At 43.1% G+C, this 25087-nt stretch overlaps 3 protein-coding genes across 11 annotated transcripts in view; all 3 read left to right on the top strand.

Moving 5' to 3' along the window:
- The window catches only part of btbd11b (BTB (POZ) domain containing 11b), a 59671-nt gene extending 51770 nt beyond the window's left edge, over nt 1-7901 (top strand). For 4 of the 7 annotated variants that reach the window (XM_061772539.1, XM_061772540.1, XM_061772537.1 and 1 more), the window contains 10 exons: nt 1295-1388; nt 1608-1743; nt 2358-2578; nt 2678-2856; nt 3775-3880; nt 4190-4292; nt 4380-4461; nt 4562-4630; nt 6548-6661; nt 6754-7901. In XM_061772539.1, the coding sequence (XP_061628523.1) occupies nt 1295-1388; nt 1608-1743; nt 2358-2578; nt 2678-2856; nt 3775-3880; nt 4190-4292; nt 4380-4461; nt 4562-4630; nt 6548-6661; nt 6754-6963 (1314 nt within the window). In that variant the 3' untranslated portion in view covers nt 6964-7901. Of the gene's footprint in view, nt 1-1294; nt 1389-1607; nt 1744-2357; nt 2579-2677; nt 2857-3774; nt 3881-4189; nt 4293-4379; nt 4462-4561; nt 4631-6547; nt 6662-6753 lie in introns of those variants that run through there. The other 3 variants (XR_009788425.1, XR_009788426.1, XM_061772541.1) reach the window with 3 other exon arrangements.
- Nucleotides 7902-9615: 1714 nt separating this feature from the next.
- On the top strand, nt 9616-16760 carry mlc1 (modulator of VRAC current 1). 3 transcript variants are annotated; one of them, XM_061774418.1, is made up of 12 exons: nt 9616-10000; nt 11403-11638; nt 13204-13293; nt 13417-13470; nt 13935-14036; nt 14124-14225; nt 14329-14400; nt 14477-14593; nt 14895-14951; nt 15505-15627; nt 15731-15895; nt 16059-16760. In XM_061774418.1, the coding sequence occupies exons 2-12, from the start codon at nt 11414-11416 to the stop codon at nt 16131-16133; spliced, it is 1182 nt and encodes a 393-aa protein (XP_061630402.1). In that variant the 5' UTR covers nt 9616-10000; nt 11403-11413; the 3' UTR covers nt 16134-16760. The 3 variants fall into 3 exon arrangements, with proteins under 3 accessions (XP_061630402.1, XP_061630401.1, XP_061630403.1); XM_061774417.1 differs by having other exon boundaries at nt 9642-10000; nt 16056-16760; XM_061774419.1 differs by lacking the exon at nt 13935-14036 and having other exon boundaries at nt 9657-10000; nt 16056-16760.
- Nucleotides 16761-17653: 893 nt separating this feature from the next.
- panx2 (pannexin 2) overlaps nt 17654-25087 on the top strand; it is a 7642-nt gene continuing 208 nt past the window's right edge. The window contains exons 1-6 of the mRNA XM_061772425.1: nt 17654-17750; nt 18973-19573; nt 21824-22938; nt 23083-23218; nt 23836-24021; nt 24713-25087. The exon at nt 24713-25087 is cut by the window's right edge and continues 208 nt beyond it. Coding sequence (XP_061628409.1) covers nt 19345-19573; nt 21824-22938; nt 23083-23218; nt 23836-24021; nt 24713-25032 — 1986 coding nt within the window. The 5' untranslated portion in view covers nt 17654-17750; nt 18973-19344 and the 3' untranslated portion in view covers nt 25033-25087. The remainder of the gene's footprint in view (nt 17751-18972; nt 19574-21823; nt 22939-23082; nt 23219-23835; nt 24022-24712) is intronic.

Below are 25087 nucleotides of genomic sequence, written 5' to 3'. Positions count from 1 at the left end.
ATGTCCTCTCTCATCTGTTCAATCTCAATCTGTGCTTCAGCTCATGGTTGGTCATCATTTTCATGTCAATCAACGATCATCTTTTTAGTTCCACTTTGACATGATTGAGAAGGGGTTTGGTTGTGAACGATTGGACGTCCATTTGCCTTTTCCACCAAATGGAACAGACTCGCCGGCACGCTGGGCGACTAGTTAGCACATCTGCCTCACAGCTCTGAGGACCGGGGTTCAAATCCCGGCCCCGCCTGTGTGGAGTTTGCGTGTTCTCCCCGTGCCGGCGTGGGGTTTTCTCCGGGCACTCCGCTTTCCTCCCACATCCCAAAAACATGCGTGCGAGGTTGATATTGAAGACTCCAAATTGCCCGTAGTTGCGAATGTGAGCGTGAATGGTTGTTCGTTTCTATGTGCCCTGCGATTGGCTGGCGACCGGTTCAGGGTGTACCCCGCCTCCCGCCCGAAGACAGCTGGGATAGGCTCCAGCAGCCCGCGAGTGAGGATAAGCGCTAAAGAAAATGGATGGATGGAACAGACTCCATTCAGTAAATGGAAAGGTTAACCACAGCGGACTAATTGTAATCGAACTCATTTAACAAATTCCGTCTGCCCTCTAAATGATGTGCACACTGGGATTTGTGTAATTTAATTTCAGCGGAAAATGATTAAACCATGTGCCCGGGCATTTTAATCTCTCTTTGAAGAAATATCATTCAAAATTGAAATTATTTTGACAAGCTTTTCACTGTTGAACGTCTCTTGTTACTAGTGTTTAACAATAGCAGCGCATGGTGAGATCAGTCATCGTGAACGATACTTAAAAGGTATAAAAGAGAAAAATGTATGTGTATGCATATTAAATACATTTACTTTTAAATTGCTTGTATGTAAAATTGGTTATTTATAAAATGGTATGAATTTTCTGCAAACAAGATGCATGATACAACCTCATAATTATCGTTCAAGCAAGGGAAACTGTCTTTTGAATTGTTTTGTTTTGTTTTGTTTTTGATGTGGACAGGAGTGGTTATTAATTTTGAATTCATGTGTAGATTCTCAGCGGGTCTGTTTGCTCTGGCTCACAGTCTGCCCGTTTTGTGCTTGGCTAAAGATAGTGAGTGGCAGCTGGCTTGATTTCCATTCTTAATGAAACAAGAAGACAATTAGTTCCAGGGCAGCCTGTATTTTAAATTAGCAATCGAACATTCATTAAGTGAGTCTTTGGTGAAAGAAGCTCAAAGTCACCACGCTGAGTCGTCTTTTGCCATCTCCCCCCCCTCTTCCCACCTGAACTCTGCAGCTGCTTCTGGATGCCAAAGCCAACGTGGAGGGCTCCCTGCAGGACGGGATGGAGAACTACACCGAGACCCCGCTGCAGCTGGCTGCTGCCGCAGGTACGTGCAACCCAACTTCACTTCTCGCTTCCCATCCCGCTGCTCCTCCAAATCCATTTCTAGCAGCTTCGCATCCGTGGCTGAGTCGTGACTTAAAGGCGAATTTTTCTCAGTGCTGGCAAAGACTTTATTATCAGGTTCTTTTTTTTTTTATTATTATTATTCTGTTGAGTGTTCGTGCCTATTTTTTTTTTTTTTTTTTTTACGTTTCATGCGCAGGTAACTTTGAGCTGGTGAGCCTGCTACTGGAGCGGGGGGCCGACCCCATGTTGGGGACCATCTCTCGCAATGGCATCTCCACTGCGCCACAGGGAGATATGAACTCTTACAGCCTGGCAGCTGCACACGGCCACAGGTGATGTACCTTTACGGTAAAACCCAACTTAAGCGTCCGACCGCCATCCCGCACCCGCGGGTGACTCGGCAGCAGGCGCCCTCAGTCACCGTTCCGCCTTCTCTGTATACACTATAAATTACATATTGCACACCCCGCAAACTCACCCACTCAGCAGTTTAACGGACCATAAAATTCACACATGGATTTTTTATTGTACTTTTTTTTTGTCGGTCATTACATGATTAATATTCTGTGACTTAAAGTGCTGTTGTTTTCGAACATTCTTTTGGTGTCCACACTGTGACAACAGTCCCTTTCATCCCATTTGAATGTCATGAATTGTTCACTGCGTTGACTAAGTTTAGCTCTGTTGACTGTTGTCTGGTGACATTAGATATACTGTACAAACGTTTGTCACTTTTTTTTTTTTTTTTTAATTACATACCACTTTATAGAGCTACTGTGGGAACTGATCTAGAAAAAAATAATTACTGCCTGAACCTGTATGTTTTTGGTTACAACGCAACAGATATTTCTGCTTTTACTTTTACATTTCTTGCGAGATAAAGGAAGATGTACATTTATTGAGAATTGAAGTCAGTAAACGTTTTTTTTTTTCTTGGTTCTTCCAGAAATGTTTTTCGGCAGCTGTTGTCTCACACGGAGAAAGGCAAAGGAGACGTCTTATCCCTGGAAGAGATTCTGGCAGAAGGATCAGAGCCGGAGGGAAGAAGTTCATCTGAGACGGACCTAATCCGTACAGGGAAGGCCAAACTGAAAGCCCTAAAAGAAGCCATGTACCACAGTTCAGAACACGGACATGTAGACATCACCATAGACATACGGAGCCTTGGTTAGTTTACAAAACAATGGACAATTACTAATTATTTTTGATAATATTTGATGTTTGGTTGTTTTTTCTTGCGCCGTTACATCCGTACCTCTTGCCCAGGGGTGCCGTGGACTTTGCACACGTGGCTGGAATCTCTGCGCACATGTTTCTCCCAGCATCGACGTCCACTGATCCAGGGTCTTCTCAAAGAATTCATCTGCATCGAGGAAGATGAGTACACCGAGGAGCTCATCACGCACGGCCTGCCTCTCATGTTCCAGATCCTCAGAGCCAGCAAGGTACAAGCTGTCGCATCGTGGCGTAACCGCTCTTTACAGTCAAATGTAGACAATGACAGATCCCGAATGGTTTGACAGTTAAACCACTACAAAGATGGTCCAAAATGACTGCAAGAATCCAGAACCCAAGCAAAAATGGGACGAGACATTCATATGTCAATACAATATGTATTGTTTGCAATTTTTTTTATTTGTGTGTGTGTGTAAATTCCCTCACAAGGGTATCAATTGATGCTAAGACAAAGAGGAAAACAATGACTGTACAAATTAAACTGAAACTTATTACTGGAAGCAACACTTATTGGTTTACTCCATGTTATACATATATTTTTTACTTACTATTAACAAAACTTGGATGAAATATTCTTGATATTATACACCAATGAACTGTACTGTGTTATTACTGCTATCACACTCAACCCATTATCTGTACTGTTTTCTAATGTTGCGAATGGATTGATTCCGCTTGACATCATTTCTCACGGGGAAGGTTCATTGAAACCGGTCGACAACGGAACCGCCTCCTGGAATGGATTGCGTTGGATGTCAAAGGCTCCAGTTACACTGTCTTTGGTTCCATCCAGTTGCTCCATGTTCAGCATAGACGGATCTATTTTATTTCTCGTGGATCTTGTTTGCTTGTGTCACGCCTCATAAAGAGCAAACAGCCTGACTGCACACGGGGGGGGGGGGGGGGGGGGTTTGTAGCGAATTGCACTGTTCCTCCTTTCCCCTTCTGCTTTGGCTACTCAAACACGCACAGGTGAGTTGGGAATAACTGGAATAGGAGCCACGTCTTTCCCGTGTCACACGCTCATCTCGCAGGAACTTGAGGTGTAAAACATATCTGATAAATGTCCAACACAAATTTGTACGTGTGAAATGAAATCCATGTTTGTACACTTTGTGTTTTGTCAGAATGAAGTGATCAGCCAACAGCTGTCAGCCATCTTCACCCAGTGTTACGGGCCCTACCCGATCCCAAAACTGGCAGAGATGAAACGCAAACAGTCATCACGCCTCGGTGAGAGCCTGCCGCTACGTTTTGAAGCGATAATCTTTCTGTTGAATCCTGTTGTGCTTGTCATGGAAATAAAAACAGCATTTGGGCTGTGCAATTGCAAAGAATTCTCTGAGGTATTGTTGGGTCAACTCTCGAACTGAAGGCTTAATGAAGGGAAGAGGACACAGCGCCATCTTGTGCCCGTAGATAGGGAGTCAAATATCATTTACGCAGAATAATCATTTATGACCTTCATGGCGGACATTTTCTTTCTTTCTTTCTTTCTTTCTTTTTTAAAAATACAATATGAACATCATTCGTGTCTTTTAGATCCTCACTTCCTGAACAATAAAGAGATGTCAGATGTGACTTTTTTGGTGGAGGGGAAGCCTTTTTATGCCCACAAAGTCCTGCTCTTCACAGCCTCCAACAGGTAATTTTCTCATAGTGCAAATGGAGACTGAACATATACATAAACAATAATAAACGGACTTTTTTGCATCAACGTCTTTTTCTGAAGGTTCAAAGCTCTTCTTGCAAATAGGCCTTGTGGTGAAAACACCTGCATTGAAATTAGCCATGTCAAATACCACATTTTTCAGGTGATTACTGTACTCCAAATCGCATGGTCACGTCCTTTGCTTGTGTTCATCGTGTATAGAGCCCTGCGTAACGATCAACTTCGCCTTTGTTCCCTCGCAGCTTGTGATGCAGTATCTCTACTGTGGAGGAGCAGATGCTCTGCACATTAGGAACCCTGATGTTATGGAGGTTAGCTCACGCTTCCCTTAAATTGTCATTTTGTTTTTATCTAGGAAAACACATACACATAGTTTGTCACACCTACATTTTAATATTAGTCAAAGACAACACAAGTAAACACAAGAGGCAGTTTTTAAATGAAGGTTTTTATGACTAAAGGAGGGCATAAATCCAAACCTACATGGGCCTGCGTGAAAAAGTGATTACACCGTAAATCCAATAACTGGCTGGGCCAGCCTTAGCAGCAAGCAACGAGTCTCTTCCAGCGCTGTGGAGGAATTTGCAGAATTGTTGTAATTCAGCCCCATTGGAGGGTTTTCGAGCGTGAACCGCTTTTTTAAGGTCATGTCACAGCCTCTCAATAGGATTCCGGGCAGGACTTTGACTAGGTTACTCCCAAGTCTTCATTTTGTTGTTCTTCAGCCATTCAGAGGTGGACTTGCTGGTGTGTTTTGGATCATCGTCCTGCTACAGAACCCAAGTTCGTTTCATCTTGAGGTCACGAACAGACGGCCGGACATTCTCCTTGAGGATTTTCGGTTAGACAGCAAAATTCATGGTTCCATTTATCACAGCAAGTCTTCCAGGTCCTGAAGCATCACACTACCACCACCATAATTTACTGTTGGTATGATGGTCTTTTTCTGAAGTGCTGTGGTACTTTTACGCCAGATGTAATGGGACGCACACCTTTTTGGTCGTCAGAGCATGGAGTATTTTCCCAAAAGGCTTGGGGATCATCAAGGTGTGCTCTGGCAAAATTGAGATGAGCCTTAATGTTCTTTTTGGTTTTCGTCTCTTCCTTATGGTGGAGTCATGAACGCTGACCTTAACTGAGGCAGGTGAGGCCTGCAGTTCTTTGGATGTTGTTGTGGGGTCTTTTGTGACCTCTTGGATGAGCCGTCGCTGCGCTCTTGGGGTAATTTTGGTCGGCCGGCCACTCCTGGGAAGGTTCACCGCTGTGTCAGGCCTGCGTATAGCGAGAGAAATTGAACTCGGGTGTGATAAACCACAGTCATGTTTTCATGACTTTTTCACACAGGGCCATGTAGCTTTGGATTTTTTTTCCTCCCTCAATAATAAAAACCTTCATTTAAAAAATGCATTCTGTGTGTACGTGTCGTCTTTGACTAATATTTAAATTTGTTTGATGTTGGAAAATATTTAAGTGTGACAAATATGCAAAAAAAAAAAAAAGAAAACAGGAGGGGGCAAACATTTTTCCACCATTCATTCATTTATCCATCTCCCATTCCGCCTCTTGTCACTAGGCTCGCGGGTGTGCTGCAGCCTATCACAGCTATCTCCGGGCGAGAGGCGGGGTACACCCTGAACTGGTCGTCAGCCAATCGCAGGGCACATATAAACATATATATATATGTATATATGTGTATATATGTATATATTTATGTATATATATATATATATATATGTATATATATATATGTGTATATATATATATATATATATATATATATATATATATATACACACCCCCATTCTTGCTTGACAGTTGCTCAAATGTGTGAGGTCTCCGTTGTCGAATTTTGCGCTTCATAATGCGCCACACATTTTCAATGTGAGACTCACGCTCTTTTTTTCCCGTGAAGCCACGCCGTTGGAACACGTGCAGAATGTGGCTTGGCATTGTCTCGGTGAAATAAGCAGGGACGTCCCTGAAAAAGATTTGCTTGGATGTTGCTCCAAAACCTGTATGTACCTGTATGTCCTTGCTTGTGAACACCTAAGCCTTTTCATACCCAATCATGACACGCACGTGTCATGTGTGTCATGATGTGTATACCGTATACACACTTCAATCATATCTTTTTTTTCTTTTGTTATTTTCTTTCAAATACGAAATAGCAAAATGCAAAAACGCTGTACAAATAGTTCCGGACCTAAGCGTTTCACTGTTTATTGCAGCTTTTGTCGGCGTCGAAGTTCTTCCAGTTGGAGGGCCTGCAAAGGCACTGCGAGATGATCTGCACGAAGAACATAAACACAGAAACTTGCGTGGAGATCTACAACCACACGAAGGTGCAAACGAGACAAACGCTTTTTCACCGTGGTAATGTAAATAGGCTTTTCATGCAATTTCAACCCTTTTCTAACTTTTTTGGAACTCTCAGTTTTTAGATGCACCAGACCTGGCATCCTACATAGAGGGCTACTTCCTAAAGAACATGGTCATGCTGATAGAGCTGGAGCCTTTCAAACAGCTGCTGTATGAAGTACCTCCAGATAGTCCCAGCTTTAACATCCTGCAGAACTTGGAGAAAACGCTGGCTGTCCGCATCCAGTCCATCCACTTGTCCTCATCCAAGGGATCCATTGTTTGAACTCCTAAACTTATAAAAACAATTGCAGACTTGGAAACGCAAGGGATGAATACAACTGGAGTATCTTTGCAATAAAAACACAAATATACGTGTGTGTGTGTGTGTGTATATTATATATATATATATATATATATATATATATATATATATATATGTATGTCTGTGTGTGTGTGTGTGTGTGTGTGTGTGTGTGTGCATGGGCTGCCTTGTTGCAGTTTGTTGTCAGCCTCTTGATGCTTTTTAGCAGACACTCAGTTCTGGTGGAGGCTGTCTCCTCTGGCGTAGTGGTGACAATCATACAATAGCTATACTTTCCCACAAAATGGACAATAACAAAATACGATTCATCTCATCCAAATACTTCTCAGCTCATTGCTGTTTATTCCATGATGATGTTGACCTGTGGACACGGACGGGACGGGAAGGATGCGGTTCCATGTTTTGAGATATTTGGGCTTTTTTATAAACCGATATACCACTGATGATCCTTCCTGGGCTGTGAGGAAGAGTTGCTGGTGTCTAATGTTGTGATTACTTGCTAATGCATTTGTGGTAAGTAATATATTTGTACTGTCAGTCCTGATGATTACTCTTTAAGGCCAAATAGCTGACCTGTAACATAACATAAAGTGGCGTCCATCATGTTTTATGTGGAAATCAGAAATTCAGTTTCCTCAATAGTCTGTAAATATTGTTGATAAAAGCAGTTCTATCAATAATGTAAGTCACTGTATATATCCACAGATGTTTTCTCATGTGTCTTACTGTTGAGTATTGCTGTTATAACAACAACAAAAAGAATCTTATCTATGTGTAAATGTCGCATGTCAAAGGGAGCGTGTTGGAGGATTGAGGCCTTTGCTTTGTCTAAGCGTGAGTCAAAAGTGAGTATTGATTTGTCATCAGCATGGGTCACTAAATGTGTCACAAAACCTCAACTGTGTTGTCATTCTTGGTGAGAGGCTCAAGGTGTGTTTAATCGCGAACTGGAGACGCCATCAGCCGTGATCAGAGAATTGCGAAACTACGTCAGGTATGTGTGTGTGACTTATCTTTCTTTATTAACGTACAGCAGTCTACTGTTTCTGAACAAAAAATACCCACAACGGGGCATCTGATATTCATATTCATATTACATTAAATAACAGAAAAAACATTTGGCAAATAGAAGAAAAATTCATTGATCACATGTACTACAAAAACAGTGTGCATTCTCAGTGTCATTGACTACTGATTAGCAATGAAGACAATATTGTGGAAAATAAGAAGAGAAGTAAAAAAAAAAAAAAAAAAAAACAACCGAGAAAAAGTTCATTGTCACACTGTGACATTGTGAATTCATAAAATAAATACTGTTGAAAGTATATTTTAGTCCTGTTTACGTTATTGGCGAGTTTATATTAATAATTGGTGAAATTTTTACATCTATGCTGTGTGTATGTTTCCCATTAACAATGTTAACCGTAAGAACTCCACGTCATGTGTCTTTTTGTCATAATGTCTAACAAAGGAACTAAAACTTTAGCAGAATGTCCAATTTATCAGTCATTTACTTGCTGGGTAGTGCTTATTATTTTCGAAAAGACCAAATACCCACCAGTAAAGTGCCATGGATAAGGCCTGGCTGATGCAAGAGAATCTGGAAAGATAATCACGTAGCTGGTTTTAAGCTTTCTTTTTTTTACCCTTCTTTTCTTTCCCTTTATTTAAAGTAAGGAGTTTAGCTATTTAGACCTCCATGGAGTGACTCCCCAATATGGACTTAGTATAAAAGTGTCAATTTCATTTTAAAAAAAAAAAAAACACCTTGGTTTTGTCATACGAGTGTCCAGAAAAGCCCCCTCTGATAGCTATCACTGTTTGACCCAATTTTGTATCCCGGTTTTCCATATTTGGTTAAGACAGCCCCCTTTCCTCTGATTGGTTGCCTCTGTGTAAAAGACCCACTTTGTGAGAGCACAGTGGCTTTGGGAGCGGCAAGGGAAGGTGGAGATCTTCCCTCGTGACGGCGAGAAGATCCAGAAATTCAAATGACCCGATTGCAGTGCACTCAACGGAAAAAAAACATCTGGAGTTTAGGAATGCGTGGACGGCTTTAATTCATATTTCACATGTTTACTGATGCCACAAGCTTTGGCTGGAAAACACAAAATCCCCAAAATGGTAACGTGTTGAAAACCTATTATCCTATTGAATCATCACCGACGAAGTGCTCAAAAGTGTCATGACATCATTTCGCCATCATCATTGATTGACTGTCTTGTGTTGTGTTCTCACGAGTCAATTGACTAAAGGAGACGCACACCTGTGGAGAGAAGCCGTGGAGGAGGAAAGAATCGAGTGGTACACAGAAAGAACAGGCCTGTTATTGTTCTCCAGCAGCCCCCCTTAAAAGTGAATCCGCATGTGTGTGGTCAGGCAACTGATGCTGCGAATGGAAGAATCTTATCGACTGACGAAGCATAATATTCCCGATTGAGGCGCGTGATGACACGACGGCACTTTTTTTTTGCACTTGCACTCATGTGTGGCATTTGCAGTGAGTGCGTCTGGCCCAGAAACTGTGAGGGAAAGGCTGAAGACCATTGTTACGGTGTCGCTATGGTTACAGCACCAGGAGTATCAAACTTGCTGCGTGTTGCAATTTCCATGAATTTGGATTCATACCTCTTGTATTGGAATTCCTGTGTACGTAACTTTCTGGGTTGCTGTGTTCTTGCTTCTTAACAGAGACATCTTTTCAGTGTGTGAGGCTCAGTGGGAGTAAATGAGAGTATTAAAAGAGAATTGCACTCGTAACTGTGCCCCCGGTGCGAGCCCCCTCAAACCGCCCTTGTTGTCATGCACAGGCGCTCTCTCTTTTGGAACAAAAACTTGGCTGGCAGGACAACAGCCATGTGTTTTAGGTCCACGCTTTGGAAACTTATGAAAGGAGCTGCAGACCAAAGCCAGCTATCATGTATTTGGTGATTTGATATTCAGTTTCAATTTGGTGGGCAACATTTGGGATTATTCGACAGGGCGTACACAGTAGCAGGTAAGTGGACTCTGTTAAAGTACTGACTCTTTTCCTTCAACACCGCATCCGTCTTTGGCCGCCACTGGCTTTGTTTTTCTTTCCTTTCCACAGCAGTAATTCTGACTTTGGAAAAACAGTGAATAGTCAAACAGATCCAGGTGTTCATTGTCATTGGATTCCTTTCCATTTAGGTTTCGCAGAGGCTGCTTCCTGCAATTTTTAGTTTTCAGATAATTTCCTCATGCACTCTGTAGGAATGCATTTCATTGCATGCTATAATAAGGTTACCGTGTGGGAAAACTGGAGTGAGAGCGGAAGCGAGGTCACACTACTTAACACATCAGCCTTTCATTAATATTTACTTGTTGTATGTTTTCATTTGAATTCTAATAGAGACACATGGTCATTACGGCATGCAGCTAAAACAAAACTAATGATTGAAACTAGATTGAATCGGAATATTAAATATGAGAATTTGCTGAGAGCAACTTGAAAACATTACCGACGCTGTGATTCATTCCCTGTGCCAAAATGCTTGTTCTCCTGTCCAGTCCACTGTGGACGTGACGCAGGAGTGGGGGTCGGAATTGTTGTAGGCACCCGGAGCCGACCGCAGTTCCGCAGCTCCTCGGTGAGCGTGGACTTTTAACTCCGAAAAAAAAGTTGTTCTGTCTTTTTTTGGGGAGTCGAGTCCGAGGCAAGACCAAGACCTTCAAAATGTGGTCTTGAGACCAAGGCTGCTCTCGAGTGTTCCATCATTACGTACAGCATTCGTTTAACGCCGATGGACCATACACAGCCTGCTGCTGCGGCATGGCATTCCACTCAAGCAGTGGTCGTAGCGAAGTGGTTGTTGAACATGAACAGTTGAGTAAATTGCTTTGAGGTCAGGACTGGTGGCAAGCCCACACAGAGCTTTGCGGAGTCCAGCGTTGCAATCTTTGAGGAGTTCTGTCCTCGAACGGGGAGGTATGCGATTGCCACGGGTCGCAGAAGGTCATCTCTCCGAATACAGATTGTCTCGAACGATGCGAAGCTTTGTTTTCCAGTGATGGAGACACCGCCTCGCCGCATCACATCACCTCCAAAAGGGGAGGTGCACATTTTATCAATGCACATCAGTGTCGAATTCTCCCCGTCTTCTCCACATTGACCGCACGACCCAACTTTTGTAGACAGAAACTGTAATGTAAGGGTCTGTTTCTGGACCACCTGGAAGTACGCGTGACGTCATGTCGAAAAGGTCAATAGCAACTGCGGAATGAGCAATTTGCCAGTGAATAGCCGCGTTTTACATGGGCAATGCACATGCAGTACTTGTCCTGCTCATTTCACAAACGCACGCCCCCCGCAAATGTGGCACAATGTAAGCTAACATGCTAATTTGCCAACTTGTTTGTTTATTTGCCACATCTACCAGCAGTTGCAGCGATGCAGCGTGAAGAGGTGTCAGCAAGAGAGGAGTTCACCTACAGCCCCATGTCCACTCTCGAAAGAGGCACGCTGGGAAGACGAGGCAGTAGAGGAGCGGACAGGGGGGAGCGGGACAGCTACACTGTGGACGTGAGGGCCAGTGACCTGCAGCTGGCCCAGCCGGAGCCTCCAAAGCACCCCTGCTTCAACTACAGGGCCTGGCTCTACAGTGTCCTCATAGGGGTAAGAGGAAGCATAGGATAGGATTCAACGCTTTAGACTGTCGCACACACCCTTTGAAAGGGTTGCGCGATCTCTTTTGATGAGAGAGAACCGTGATCTTGAAAATTTGGGTGTGATGGTGACAAGAATTGTATTCTCTGCTTCCTTGTTCAACTCATTTTAGTACACGGGCCACATCCACTCCCAATTGGATCTCAAGTGGGGCAAACCAGCATCTCCTTATACATTATAAATAACGACAAATCGATTTTTTCCCCATTGTTCGGTGCACGTAATTACATCTACAATTGGTCAAATATTCACATTTATTGATTATTATCTTGTTGCGATCGCATATGTCATAACAAAATGAATGCAATTTCAACACTATTATGAATCAGTGTTTTATTTACAGTTGCAACTTACAGATCACAGTAGATATATTAACGGTATATACCTTTTATAAAAACAATTTACAGAATTTAGAAATCATTTTAAATTGACATACATTTCCACATCCATCTGGAAATTTTGAAAGGCTCAAGTGACTCATCACACCATACAAACTAAAGTGGGAACTTTTCGGAATGAAAGTGCAGTTCTTCCCCCTGCTTTGTAAAGCTTTGTGTACAGGCGGGATTGACAGAGTCCAACTAAAAAAATAAAGACAAAATACGTGTCACTCGCATGATTTGTTTGTCTGACGTAACCCAACCATTTTTATCCGGGCTTTAATGAACCTATGTCCCAATTAACTTCACAAACTTGTTTTTCACGTCACACGTGCACACTTGCACATGAAATAACTTAACGAACAATATTTGCTACGTATAGGCATTGCTTCACACAAAGTCCCAAAGTCTTTCACCGCGTATGGATCGGAGGCGTGCCCCGCCGCGCCAATCCCTTTTCTCTCTCTCAGCTTTGTGCACGTCACGTCACGGTAAAATATGAGTCCATATACAAATTAGAATATCATGCAAAAGTTTATTTGTTTCCATAATCTCCATTCAAACAGTTAGGTTAATAGATTATAGATTGAGGGCCAACAATTTAAACAACTTATTTATTTGTTTATTTTTTTTTTTTTACAAAATGTGGGCTTCCAACTCATAAAACCCTCAAAATCGGGAATTCCAAAAAGTAGAATACTGTGAAGAAATCAGCCCAAATTTTTCAGGCCATAAATGTTTTAAACCGAGTGTCACACACTAATCAACTACTAAACTAAACTCATTTATTAAAATATGGATTTTTGAAAAATGATAATGAAAATGAATTTTCATTTTGGACCGACTGAAACAGTTGTAGCACTTAAACATTCTCTATGTGCTTTTGTCTACCGGATTTTAGAAAATAAACAAAGTGGAGCAATTTGCCCCCCTCACCCACCCCTCCAATTCCTCTTCATATTACTCCAAATTCCCATATATTCCAGTTAGTTCCTTTAATTTTGTTTTTTACGACTGGTAAGTTTGGACTCATTATAATTAGCATATTGTTGACATCTCGTGAGAACGCAATGGTCATCTATTTGTCTTTTTTCATGCATATGCCCACCTGAACGGATTTGTCCGTGAGCACAGGGCAGTCTGCTCATCACCTCCGGATTCTCTTTGTACCTCGGAAATCTCTTTCCTGTTGCCATGGACTACTTGCGCTGTGCTGCAGGCGCTGTAAGTGAAATCGCATTCTGATTTCCGTGACTTCTAACTGCTTTAGACTGCAATATCAGTCACGTTTAAGTGGAAAAGATATGTAAATGAATATGTACTCGTGTTTTTGTAACTTCTTAACAGGGCCTACCAGCAGCGATTGCTAGCTTTGCTATTGCCAAGAACAGACATGTTGCAGTAAGTTATGAACATGGACAAAGAAAATGTTTCTTTTTTTCCCCCAACATTTATTGAGCCAATTGTGGCATGTTTTGTATTTTTTTTTGTTTTTATTCCCATGGCACACCACCTAATAAAAATGTCATAAATGGTAATGTATTGAGTATATACTTAAATAATTATGGTATGGTCTCAGTTTACTCAAAAATGTACTCAGTGTGAAATGTGGGCCTGTTAGTGGAACATAGAGCTGTTTTTCTTTTGTATCAATGGCAACAGGTGGCGACGCGGGTTATTTTGCCTTCTGCCATCTAGTGGTAGAGTGCTTAATTGTTCTGCTTCACTCTACACTGTGTCGATAGATGAACAAAGATACTTTATTTGTCAATACATATTTTCCGAAGTGCAATAAGCTCTTGGAGAACATGAATGCGCCGTGTTGGGAATCAGCGTCCTATAGTATGTTTTCTTATTTTGTCAAGGTGTCAGATTTCCAGGTGGTCTACGTGTCAACGTTTGCAGTGACGACCACCTGCCTGGTTTGGTTTGGATGTAAACTGGTTCTCAACCCTTCAGCTGTTAATGTAAAATCCTCTCCAGCCTTTTGTTGCATTCCATATGACCATCTCTGTTTGAAATGATTCCATTATTATGATTATTCCACTCCCTAGATCAACTTTAACCTCATTTTGATGATTTTGCTGGAGGTGTTGATGGCTACTACTGTCATCTTGTCAGCTCGCTCTGGAGAGGATTGCTGCTGCCACAGAAGGGTGAGTGTGTGTGTGTGTGTGTGTGTATGCGTACGTGTGTCCCTTTTGATGTTACCCTCCGTAAAGATCACCCACTTCTGACTACTCTGACTCCTTCCTCCAGACTGACACGAGCCAACGACCTTTGGCTACAACTCCTGCAGTGTTCCCCGCTCGTCTCCTCAAAGCTTACTCAGTGAGTAGCCGTCAATCATGCTGACACTCGGTTCGGGCTTTATGGCTCTTGTGTGACTGAAACCCACCTGTGACAGGTGATCGAAGTCATCGTCGGAATCTCTGCTGTGTTCGGAGGTATCATTGCGCTCAACATGGATGCCTTGCTGCCCGGCCCGTACTTGTCTGTCACATTTTTCTGGATCCTTGTGGCTGTAAGCGCTGCTCACTTTTTACAAGAAAACTGGCACAGGCAACTGCGTGTTATGTTAGCTGATAAGTAGTGAGGGAATTTATCATTTTAAATGACAACCCATAAGGACACTGACGCTGATCAATCCTTTGACCACCACTAGTTTCCCATATACAGCATCTCGCTGAAGCGAGCAGAGGCCCGTTTTTGGAAACATTCAACTACGACAAAACAGAGAAAGCAGCTGTAGTTTACGTCAATGTCCGAGTCTCTGGCCATGTCACTTTTTGTACTTAATGGATGTGATCTGTTCATGTTTGCAGTGTTTTCCAAGTGCTATCGCAAGTCATGTTGTGTCAGAATACCCAAACAAATGCCTGGTGAGTGCAATGTAACATTGTAAGTCTTAATCGTGTTTAATGCACTTTAAATGTATTTGAAGTGTGGATTTAAAAAAAAAAAAAAAAAACTTTTCTGCCACCTAGTGCAGTTTGATTTGGTACACAATGATCTGTGCTTCAAAGGTACCCAAATAATTGATCTTTATGCACACTTCCATTTTGGTACCAAACCATAGTCATCCAGAACTTGAAGGGTTGAGCTTGAAACACTGCAGGCTGTTGATTGGTTGACAAGCTATTGGCCTTTCCGTGAGAGAACAGCAATGCAATAGAAAGAACACACATCCTTCTTTTTTTTTTGTTTTTTTGTTTTTTTCAAACCTGACTTCTGCTTGTAATTAGTCTTCTTCATTCCCTGCCCGTCATTGGCTGTTAGAATCGCTATCACTTGACCTCCTCTTATGGTGCACCTGCCACCAAGTGTGTTTTATAAGGAAGTTAACAAGGGGACCACTTTGTGGCTTGAGTCATGAGTAGGTCTCCACCTGAAGACCTTTTCTTCAAGTTTCGCTCTCTCTCTGGTGTCATTCAGGTGGAGGTGCTGATCGCCATTAGCAGTGTGACGTCTCCTCTCCTCTTTTCCGCCTCCGGCTTCCTCTCTTGCAGTGTGATCAGCTTAATTGACATTTTTCTACATGATGTACCTCCAGCCAAGGTATGTTGGAGAAAAATATTCGTCTCCGACCGCTTCAGAATCCCAAATCCCGACCGACAAAGTAGTCATTCGGATCGCTTCATTTCACATGGCCGTGCGACAGCAATCCTACGACATCTTGCTGCTGATTCTGCTGGTGTTACTGCTGGTGCAGGCAGTTTTGAATTCCGCCACCGTGGTGCACTGCGCCTCCTACAAGAGTCACCTCCGCTTGAGAGCAACACAACAGTGTGACGACAACATGGCAACCTCCGACCAGCACTGTGGGGTATACATTGAACACAAGATGTCCATATATAATGTTTTTGGGTTTTTTTTCATGTCTCTCAATTCTGCTTCTAGTATTAGATCAAATGTATGATTATATGTGTTTGTCGTGCTTATGCGTGCTTCGTCACACACGACGCTCTTTCTCCTCACTCTCGCAGCAGTCATCCAATGGAGTGCTGCAGAACTTCAGCAAAGAAAGAACCCGCAAGGCCATTATGGTGCAAATCACTCAATGAACACTATTACCACAATGCAGAAGAATACAACTTTGGGGCTATAAAAGGGGAAAGTCAATTTTAAAAAAAAAAAGGAATTTTTCATGCAAACAGTATAATGTTATACTGTCAGTAGATTGCTACAGTGAGAACCATCGAGTGAATACAGTGCTGCTTCTCAGGTTCTTACATTTGTGCATAGTTTCACCACTTCAATGTTTGAGATCATCAAACACATGTCAATATCAGGCAACTATAACCCAAGTGAACTTAAAATGTTGTTTCACATTTGTCGTCGCCAAGACTACATTGGATTAGGCCCTTGGTTCTACAGTATGCCATCTGTAATAGATTTAGATTTTGGTTTGTTGTCCACTAAGGGACAAATCATTTACTGAACCTGCAGCATATATTTCTTGTTGGAACAGCAGGGTTATGACAGTGAAGGTATTATTGTGTAGCATTTTTGCACTTTTAGGACATTGTGTAAAAGCACAGTATCGCTGTAGTTAATGTACTTTCTTAGTATTTGAGATCTTTAAATAAAACCTGCAGAAAGTGTGTATTTCTCCACGTTTTCGAAAGCCTACTGCAAATTGTCTCATTATAATTATATATACACAACAAATAAATCAACCAAGAAATGTCCACGCGTGACTGTACAGTATGTGTGTACTGGAGTATTTTTGGTTTTATGGTTTGCTTACACACCTCAGAATATGGAGGTTGCTGGAAAGATGCTGGATTGCCCTTGACCAAGGCACTGAACCCAACAGTATCCTATCATCATCTTTAATAATAATAATAATAATAATAATAATAGTAATCATATTTCATTTTACTTGTTGATGATAAATGTACCATGACATTAATGTGTGTGTCTGCCAGTCATCTTTAAAAAGTATTACAATTATAGTGGTTAGGTTAGATTGGGCTTTAGGCTCCTATTGTGGTTGTATGCATACATTGATGCTACTTTGGAGAAAATGATTGGATATGACACGTAGAGGCTGTCATTTAACGCAATTAAGTGTGTTACTTTGAAGCTAACTTGAATTGTTACACCTGTGCATTTTAGACCAACCATTTGATAACAATAAACTATAATACACCTTGTAATTGAGCCTTATTATATTTGTCAAGATGGATATTTTTTTTTTTTAAATATATATACTGCTCTCTTGTTACACACTGATGAGACAATGTTACAGAAATTCGAACGGTAAGGAGAATGCTTGGAAAGTTATGAGACAATATGTACATAGTAATAATTGGCAGAAAACTAATGGATGGATGGAGCTGCCTGTAGCTATTATAGAAAATGTAGACACTGATCGGAACTGAATGAGATCACAATGAAGGCGCAAAAAAAAAAAAAAAAAAAAAAAGATTTATGAGAATATGGACAACATCTCTGGCACCGCCCCTAACCGGCGCCATTAGCTCCGCCGACGTGTTGTGCGATGAGCTACAGAATGTTAATATGTGATGAGACAAGGATGTGGAGGGGAGGAGAGGAGAGGAGGGGGAGGGGGGCAAAGGCGGAACAAACCGGTGTGCGCGGCTACATGCTGTAAACTGCTCGCCCGCACTGCAGATTATTAACTCTTAGCCTGCCGCAAGATGCTTCCAGACAAGGTAGGCGAATTTGATGTATTTGCGCTTCACCGACGTGCACGCATTTTGAGTTATGAGCCGCATTGGATGCGATGTGTTCATGTAGCATCATGTGTTGGGCATTGTTTGTTTGGTTTTTTTTTTTTTTTTAGAGAGCGCGCTCGAGAGCGGCTCCTCTCGTGCACACGCAAGGGACGAGAGCGCGCACGCACACAATTGATGCACTTTCATGTTTTGCAGCTGCGTGCATATGTGCATATCTCCTGGGACCGACATGTAGTGGGGACGCATCCCAGTCCCATCATCAGCTAATAGGGCATCATGATCCTTTCCCAATGAAATGTCCCAATAGAATTTCTTTACATGGGTTTGTATCCACATGGCCGTTGTGTTTTGGGAGTGGATGAGGGGGAAGTGTCGTAGCCATGTGGACGTACAAGTTCCTCCCTCTTTGCTCATCGTAGTCAGTCTTCTGAATGAAAGCGTTTGTTGTGCGAGTGTGGAGTTGTGAACATCAAGAAGGATGGCGATGGAGCTTAGAAAAGGGGGATTTAAACGCGAGAAGCGTCATCCAACTGTGGGACATATTCCATCACACTCAGACGAGAATGCAGCAATGCCAAACGGCTCTGACACACCAGTGCTTAAAATGGCACGCTGCCCCTTTCAAAGTTATTACTTGGCCGGCCTAGGCTAACATGACAAAGTTATGTTGGGAATGGGGAGAGGAAAGGAAGACGAAGGACATTCACACAACCTTCACGAGAGTCTGCAGCAGTTTCAGAAATGCATGAACATCACGTATGCATGAATGCACATGCACAGAAAGTGTCAAGTCATCCCGAATGCTGAAATTCATCTGCAGTGTTGTTTCACAGAGGGCTTGACCAACAGCCATCAACAGCAGGCTAGCAAAGTAGTCTTAACACTTTGCACTGCTAAAATATTGCACATACTGCACAACTATGTGCTCGTTGGTATTTTTGGCTCGTTTCCCTTTCCAGATGATTTGCCGCTTTTACAGTGAGCATATTCTTTTACTCCCTTGGTCAGAGAATGATCCAGCTATCCTTTGCCAAATGGGTGCATTAAAAGGACATATGATAAGGACAGCAATAATTCCCATGGAGGGATTTAAAAAAGACTGATTGGCGAGACGTTAGCTCTGTTATTTTCGCTTTGTCTGCCATTTGACACTCACACGAAAAGCCCATGCTTGTTCCATTTTCTCGTTGACTTTCAGGAAGGACGATGAAGAAGTTCATCAACGACACATCCTGAACTAAGGTCACACTCGCGTCGAGTGTGAACTGAAGCAACGGCGATTGGGCTGCAACAAAATGAAGAGATGCAAACTGAAAAGGCAGAGGAAATAGTGTTCTCCTGATCATTGTCTTAAACACAGAGCTTCTTTGAGAAACAGCGGGATCAAATTTAAGATAAGGGAAGAACCGCACAACAGGACCGGATCGTTTTCCATCTATGGCGACACACGCTCAAGTTGCCCCCAGATTGTTCTGTGGGGGTCCTGACTGTGTTATTTAAGTTCACCTGCAAGAGTGTAGTTGCCCCTTGATCCCAGGCGGGGTTGCAGTCCGTGCCATTTCTTTCCCAGATGCAGAACATTCTTGACCAAAACTTAGACATGGCTACAGCGCTACTAGCTGGCGAGAAGCTAAAGGAGCTCATCCTACCAGGCTCGTCTCAAGATGAAAGGGGGGGCGCGTTGGCCAGTCTGATGGTGCAGCTCAAACTGGAGCTGCCCTTTGATCGTGTCGTTACCATAGGGACGGTTATCATCCCCATCCTGCTGGTCACCCTCGTCTTCACTAGAAACTTCGCAGGTGAGCCCGTCACCAACTATTTACAAATTTCAGGCAAAGTTTGTAACAAAACACTGATTTTGAAAATGACTTCTACACCACATTTGTTTCCCTTCCACAAGCAAATATAGTTTATTCCATCATGACATCACCTATCTCCCGCATACAATGCTATCCCCTTTCGTCCATTCCAAAGAAACTCAGTCATTCTGCTTCCAACAAAAAAAGCACAGGCTCCTTTGGCCGTAAGGCAGCTCCATGACCATTTTACAACTAAATAGAATATTCATGAGGGAGCCTTTGCTTCCAAGTCATCCTGTTGTTTTGCATTCCAAAAAGAATGACACCATTGGTGATTTGGGGTGTGCCTCCAATTTGGAGCATAAATAATTGTTTTTTTTCCACACCAACTCAGGCTACTTCTGTACTAGCTGAGCCTTGTTGGATGAACTGATGAAGCCTGCTCTAATGAGAGGTGAAACGTCTTCTAAGACGTCCAGTTGTGATCAATTCAGTGCCCTTGTCTCGTTTACACACTGATGAGACAAGGCTACAGAACTTAGACTGGTAAGGTGAATGCTTAAAAAGTGAATAAACACTACATCGTATTAATGGTAGACAGGAGATGGCGGAAAACTAATTGATGGATGCCATTATTTTGGATTATTTAAGAAGAAAAATAATCTTTTCCTAGATATGCTCCAAAATTGAAAGGGTTTTTCCTTGGCCCATTTTTATTCAATGACGTTTAGCAGGGAGAGTAACATTTTATTGTGGAGCAAGACTGCGGGCTCTATTTTCATAGTCGACGCATCTGCGGCAGACTGCCAAGACTGGCGTATCTTGATTTTGGTGCAAGCGCAAAACTCGCTGAGTGTGTTTGCCAGTTTGGCAGACTGCTCTGCGACAAACTGAGTGTACTGGTGCAAAGAGGGTGTGTCCTTTGACATGCGCCCGGTGACAATTTGGTGGCAGTAAGTCGGTCTAAAGTTTAGACTCGAAACTTACGCCTGTTGCTGGGACCACGTCTAAGTCCAGCGCAGTAGGTAGACCGCTGGTCTAAAGCGATTTTAGTGAATTTGAACCGGGCACAAGCAGACAGATTCTGAGCTACGAGGATATTTGTAGTGGTATATTTTGTAAATCAACCCACCAGCCGGCACAGGTGGGGGGCACACGAACAATTGGGGGCGGTGAAGATGTTTGTGATCTCCCTTACTTCTTACGCCATGTCAAATACTGTCAGTGTGCTTCTAGCGTACCACTTTTAAAGGGAAGGAAAGGAGCTGCTTTGATTGGACAGGATGGAAGTTGGCTGTGATCACGCCCACAATGACACAGACATCCCTCTTTTAAATGCGCTGTGGCGCGCTGGTCCATGAAATTGCCAACACCCAACTCTGCACAGAGTTACACCACGCGTCGGGGCAGATTTACACCAGCCACAAAAATAGAGCCCTGACACTCCGGTGGAATGGAGTGATGTTTGGTCACTGCTGAGTCAGGCTTCTTGAAGAATTCATGCTGCATATTATAGACTACCTTGAGTGAGTTTCTGTCAGAATGCTTTTAGGCAACACCATTTAATTTATCGATGACTCGACAAAAGGCAGCGTTCCAGTAGTGAGCACGTCTGCTTCACAGTCGAGAGGCTCTGAGTTCAGATCTCGGCTCAAGCATTCCTGTGTGGAGTTTGCACGTTCTCCCTATTCTCCGGCTTCCTTGCATGGCAGGGTGATTGACCGGCGACCAGCTCAGCATTATTACACCAATCTGCCAGAGTCAACAGGGGATGGGCTGTATAGAACAGTGCTTCCCAACCTTTATTGAGTCAAGGAACATAATTCATGTTAGAAAAAAATCACAGAAATATCACAAAAAGTATATACAATATCCTGAAATAATGATGATCTCATCTCTACTCAGTGTGAAATCTGGGACTGTTAAAGGTATTTTAGCATTTGGAGATATTCATTTTTACATGCATAAAAACAAGCACTGTGAAAAATGGGCCCAGTGGAGTGATGACCTCAATGAAGAAATTAAGACTCTTCACACATTTCAATTACATACAGTAAAATACCGTGACTGATTGGCAACCAGTCCGGGGTCTCGCCCAAAGTCAGCTCGGATAGGCTCCGGCTCAACCGTGACTCTGACGAGGACAGGCGGTATACTAAGTAGATAGAGGCATTCAGTTAAAGTAGACGTACAGTAAATCTCAGTTATTGAATGCAATTCTCAAGTTTTGCTAACTTCTTCCATCCTCAGAGGAGTCCATATACTGTTACACACCGCACAACTTCACCCGAGACCAGGCACTCTACGCAAGAGGCTACTGCTGGACAGAGCTGCGTGATGCTGCACCTGGTGTGGAGTCTCACCTCTGGCCTTCACTATTTGAGCACAAGTTTTTACCTTACGCCCTTCTGGCCTTCGCTGGTATAATGTACATCCCCGCTCTGGGCTGGGAGTTTCTTGCCTCTACTCGGCTCACGTCGGAGCTCAATTTCCTGCTTCAAGAGATTGATAACTGCTATCATAGAGCTGCTGAGGGCCGTGCCCCGAAGATCGAGAAGCAGATTCAATCCAAAGGCCCTGGCATCACTGAGCGGGAGAGGAGAGAGATCATAGAGAATGCAGAGAAAGAGAAGAGTCCTGAGCAAAACCTCTTTGAGAAATATTTAGAAAGACGAGGTCAAAGTAACTTTCTGGCAAAGATTTACCTGGCACGACACCTGGCCATTATCTGCCTCAGCTCCATCCCCATTTCCTACCTGAGCGCCTACTATGCCCGACAAAGGCAGAATGAATTTACATGTGCTCTTGGCGAGCTCCCGGACATTAGCAGTTATTCAGAGCTCAAGCTTCGGGTCAACTGTAAGTTGCCTGCTGTGCAGCTGCAACGCATCATGGCAGCAGTGGATATTGCTCTGCTCTGCACCATGAACCTTATTATCCTGCTTAATTTGCTCCATCTATTTGTGGTGCGAAAGTCCAACTTTGTGTTTGACAAGTTGCATAAGGTGGGTATCAAGACACGGCGTCGTTGGCAGAAGTCTCAATTCTGTGACATCAACATCCTGGCCATGTTTTGTAATGAGAACAGAGACCACATCAAGTCCCTCAACAGGTTGGACTTCATCACCAATGAGAGCGACCTCATGTATGATAATGTGGTCCGGCAGCTGTTGGCTGCACTTGCACAGTCCAACCATGATGCAACACCCACTGTGAGGGACTCTGGGATCCAAACAATAGATCCAAACATGGATCCCTCTGATCTTGGAGTGGGAGAGATGCCCACGGAGCCGCTGGTGATCAAACGACCCCGCAAGAAGATTAAATGGATCCCAACCTCCAATCCTCTTCCACAGTCTTTCAAAGTAAGTGGGGAAATATCTCTAATGACCTTGAAAGTAGTTCACAAATTGGGTTTCAAATATAACTTTGCGAAACAACATCAATACTGCTTTCAACATTGCTATACAGTATGGTGTTAATAATGACTTTTTTCTTCTTCTGTGAAGGAACCTCTGACGCTGACACGTTTGGAAAATAACGCCAAGCCTGAAAAACCCAAACCGCTCAGACGAAAGACGGTAGCAGACGGCTTCATTGCCCCACTTCTGGATACCAAGAGCACACAGTATCCTGCAACAAAAGGTATTTCTGCTTTATTCAAAACGTTCATATTTTCATCTAAGGCAGCGCATTAGGTAGTGATTAGGAAGTCTGCCTCACAGTTGCAAGAGTCTGGGTTTGATTCTCAGCTTGGGCCATCCTGTGTGGAGTCTGCATGTTCTCCTTATGCTTGTGAAGGTGTTCTCGGGGTACTCCAGCTTCCACCCACATTCCCAAAACTTGCATGTTACGTGTGTTAAATACTTTTAATTGTCCACAGGTGTCAAAAGGTTCTTTGTCGATATGCGCCCTGTGATTGACTGGCGACCTGTCCAAGGTGTACCCCGCCTCTCGCCCAATGCACCAAGGCTCACGTGTGATCCTAGTGAAAATGGATGGATGGATATATTCATACAAATTAAGCATGTGACGTGTATATAGTCAACAGCCTGCTGGTCTGTCTTTGAATGATGAGGTTCCCTTTCTCTGTGCATCCCGCTATGAGATTGAGTTCCTATTTCAAGAGATAAATAGTACTGCTGAGAGGGAGTCACATTGCCTTAGTTTATCTGTAGAACAGAGAGAGAAATATCATTGAAATCCCATCTCCCTGAGTAGAACCTTTCTGAGATCTTATCTATGTTTTCATGTCGTTGTAGATTTAAGTGGGATGGAGAAAAAGCACACTCGCAACTTTTCCCTGGATGTGCACCCATACATGCTGACCATTCGTAAGCCAAAGGTGGAGATCACAACCACAGACCCTCTACCCTCAGAGCACAACATGGATACTGTATACCTTGAAGGCACACACACTATTGTTCATGTTTCTAGTGCAATTACAGGTAAGCATCGTCAGGTCACTTTATTCAAATAAGAATACAATATACAGTATGAGTAGCAGCAAGACTCTTGAACCCGCACTCTGATGATGGGGCTGGACAAATGTTGTTTGCAAAAACTAGTACAATGAGAAGGCTATTAATCCATTCATTTCCATCACCAAGGAATGGAGTTTGATTCAATCCTTCGTCACAGTACTTATACCTTAAATTAGAAAAGGGTTGGGGCACTAGTCAGTAGAGAAACAGTCAAAAGGGAATTGTCACTATTTTTTCTGTGAAAGTAAAAGCTTGTTCCCTTGATTGACGAGGTACCCCACTGGTCCGGCTTCTCTCTGACCCTGACCAGAATAAGTGTAACAGATGCCACCTCGCACCGTTAGTCACACCTCACTCCTCGGAATCCTTCAAATAGGGTGTGGGCCGCTAGACTGGCGGCCGGGCCTTTTGGCCTAGCGCTTAGTGCACTCGTTCGTCTCTCAACCAGTTAAACAGAGGCGGTAAGTGGCGGCGTCTGTTCAAAGCCAGGTGTGACTGGACAGTGCAGGATTGCCACCATTACATAATTGGTATAGAAAATAGATCTGGTAATCTGGTAAATGCTGTACAATTGATAAATTGATGGTCAACATTTTTTTTTTTTTGGAGCACAGCGTTCATTTGTGCGCAATGTTGCATTGCATTTGTTTTCCAGAGACTAAGGTTTGCTCTCCAGAATCTACCACCACTGCCTTTTCTACGGTGACCTTGCCCACCAGCACATATGTAAATGGTGGTAGCCCCAACCCACCATTGAGTGAGGATCCTCTCAGTCCCAAACCCTCTCTCCCTTCAAGAGAGCCTGTGACACAGGAGGAGAATCTTCAGTCTCAGCCACCAACACTCACCAGAGCCCCTACACACCAGCTGCTGGGTATTCATCATACTCTTTTTGAGGAAGAAGAGGATGAGGAAAACCGCAGAGACAGGCTGGCGGGGCGACCCGGGGAACTCATTGCTGCAGGGGAATGTTAAGGAAAGAGAGAATTTCTGATGGATTTCCTCTCTGCTTTTGTTCTACTCAACACTG

This window comes from Phyllopteryx taeniolatus, chromosome 5 (genome assembly GCF_024500385.1).
Source record: "Phyllopteryx taeniolatus isolate TA_2022b chromosome 5, UOR_Ptae_1.2, whole genome shotgun sequence".
Lineage (NCBI taxonomy): Eukaryota > Metazoa > Chordata > Actinopteri > Syngnathiformes > Syngnathidae > Phyllopteryx > Phyllopteryx taeniolatus.
The sequence above is the reverse complement of the archived record's forward strand: the minus strand, read 5'-3'. Positions and strand labels throughout refer to the sequence as shown.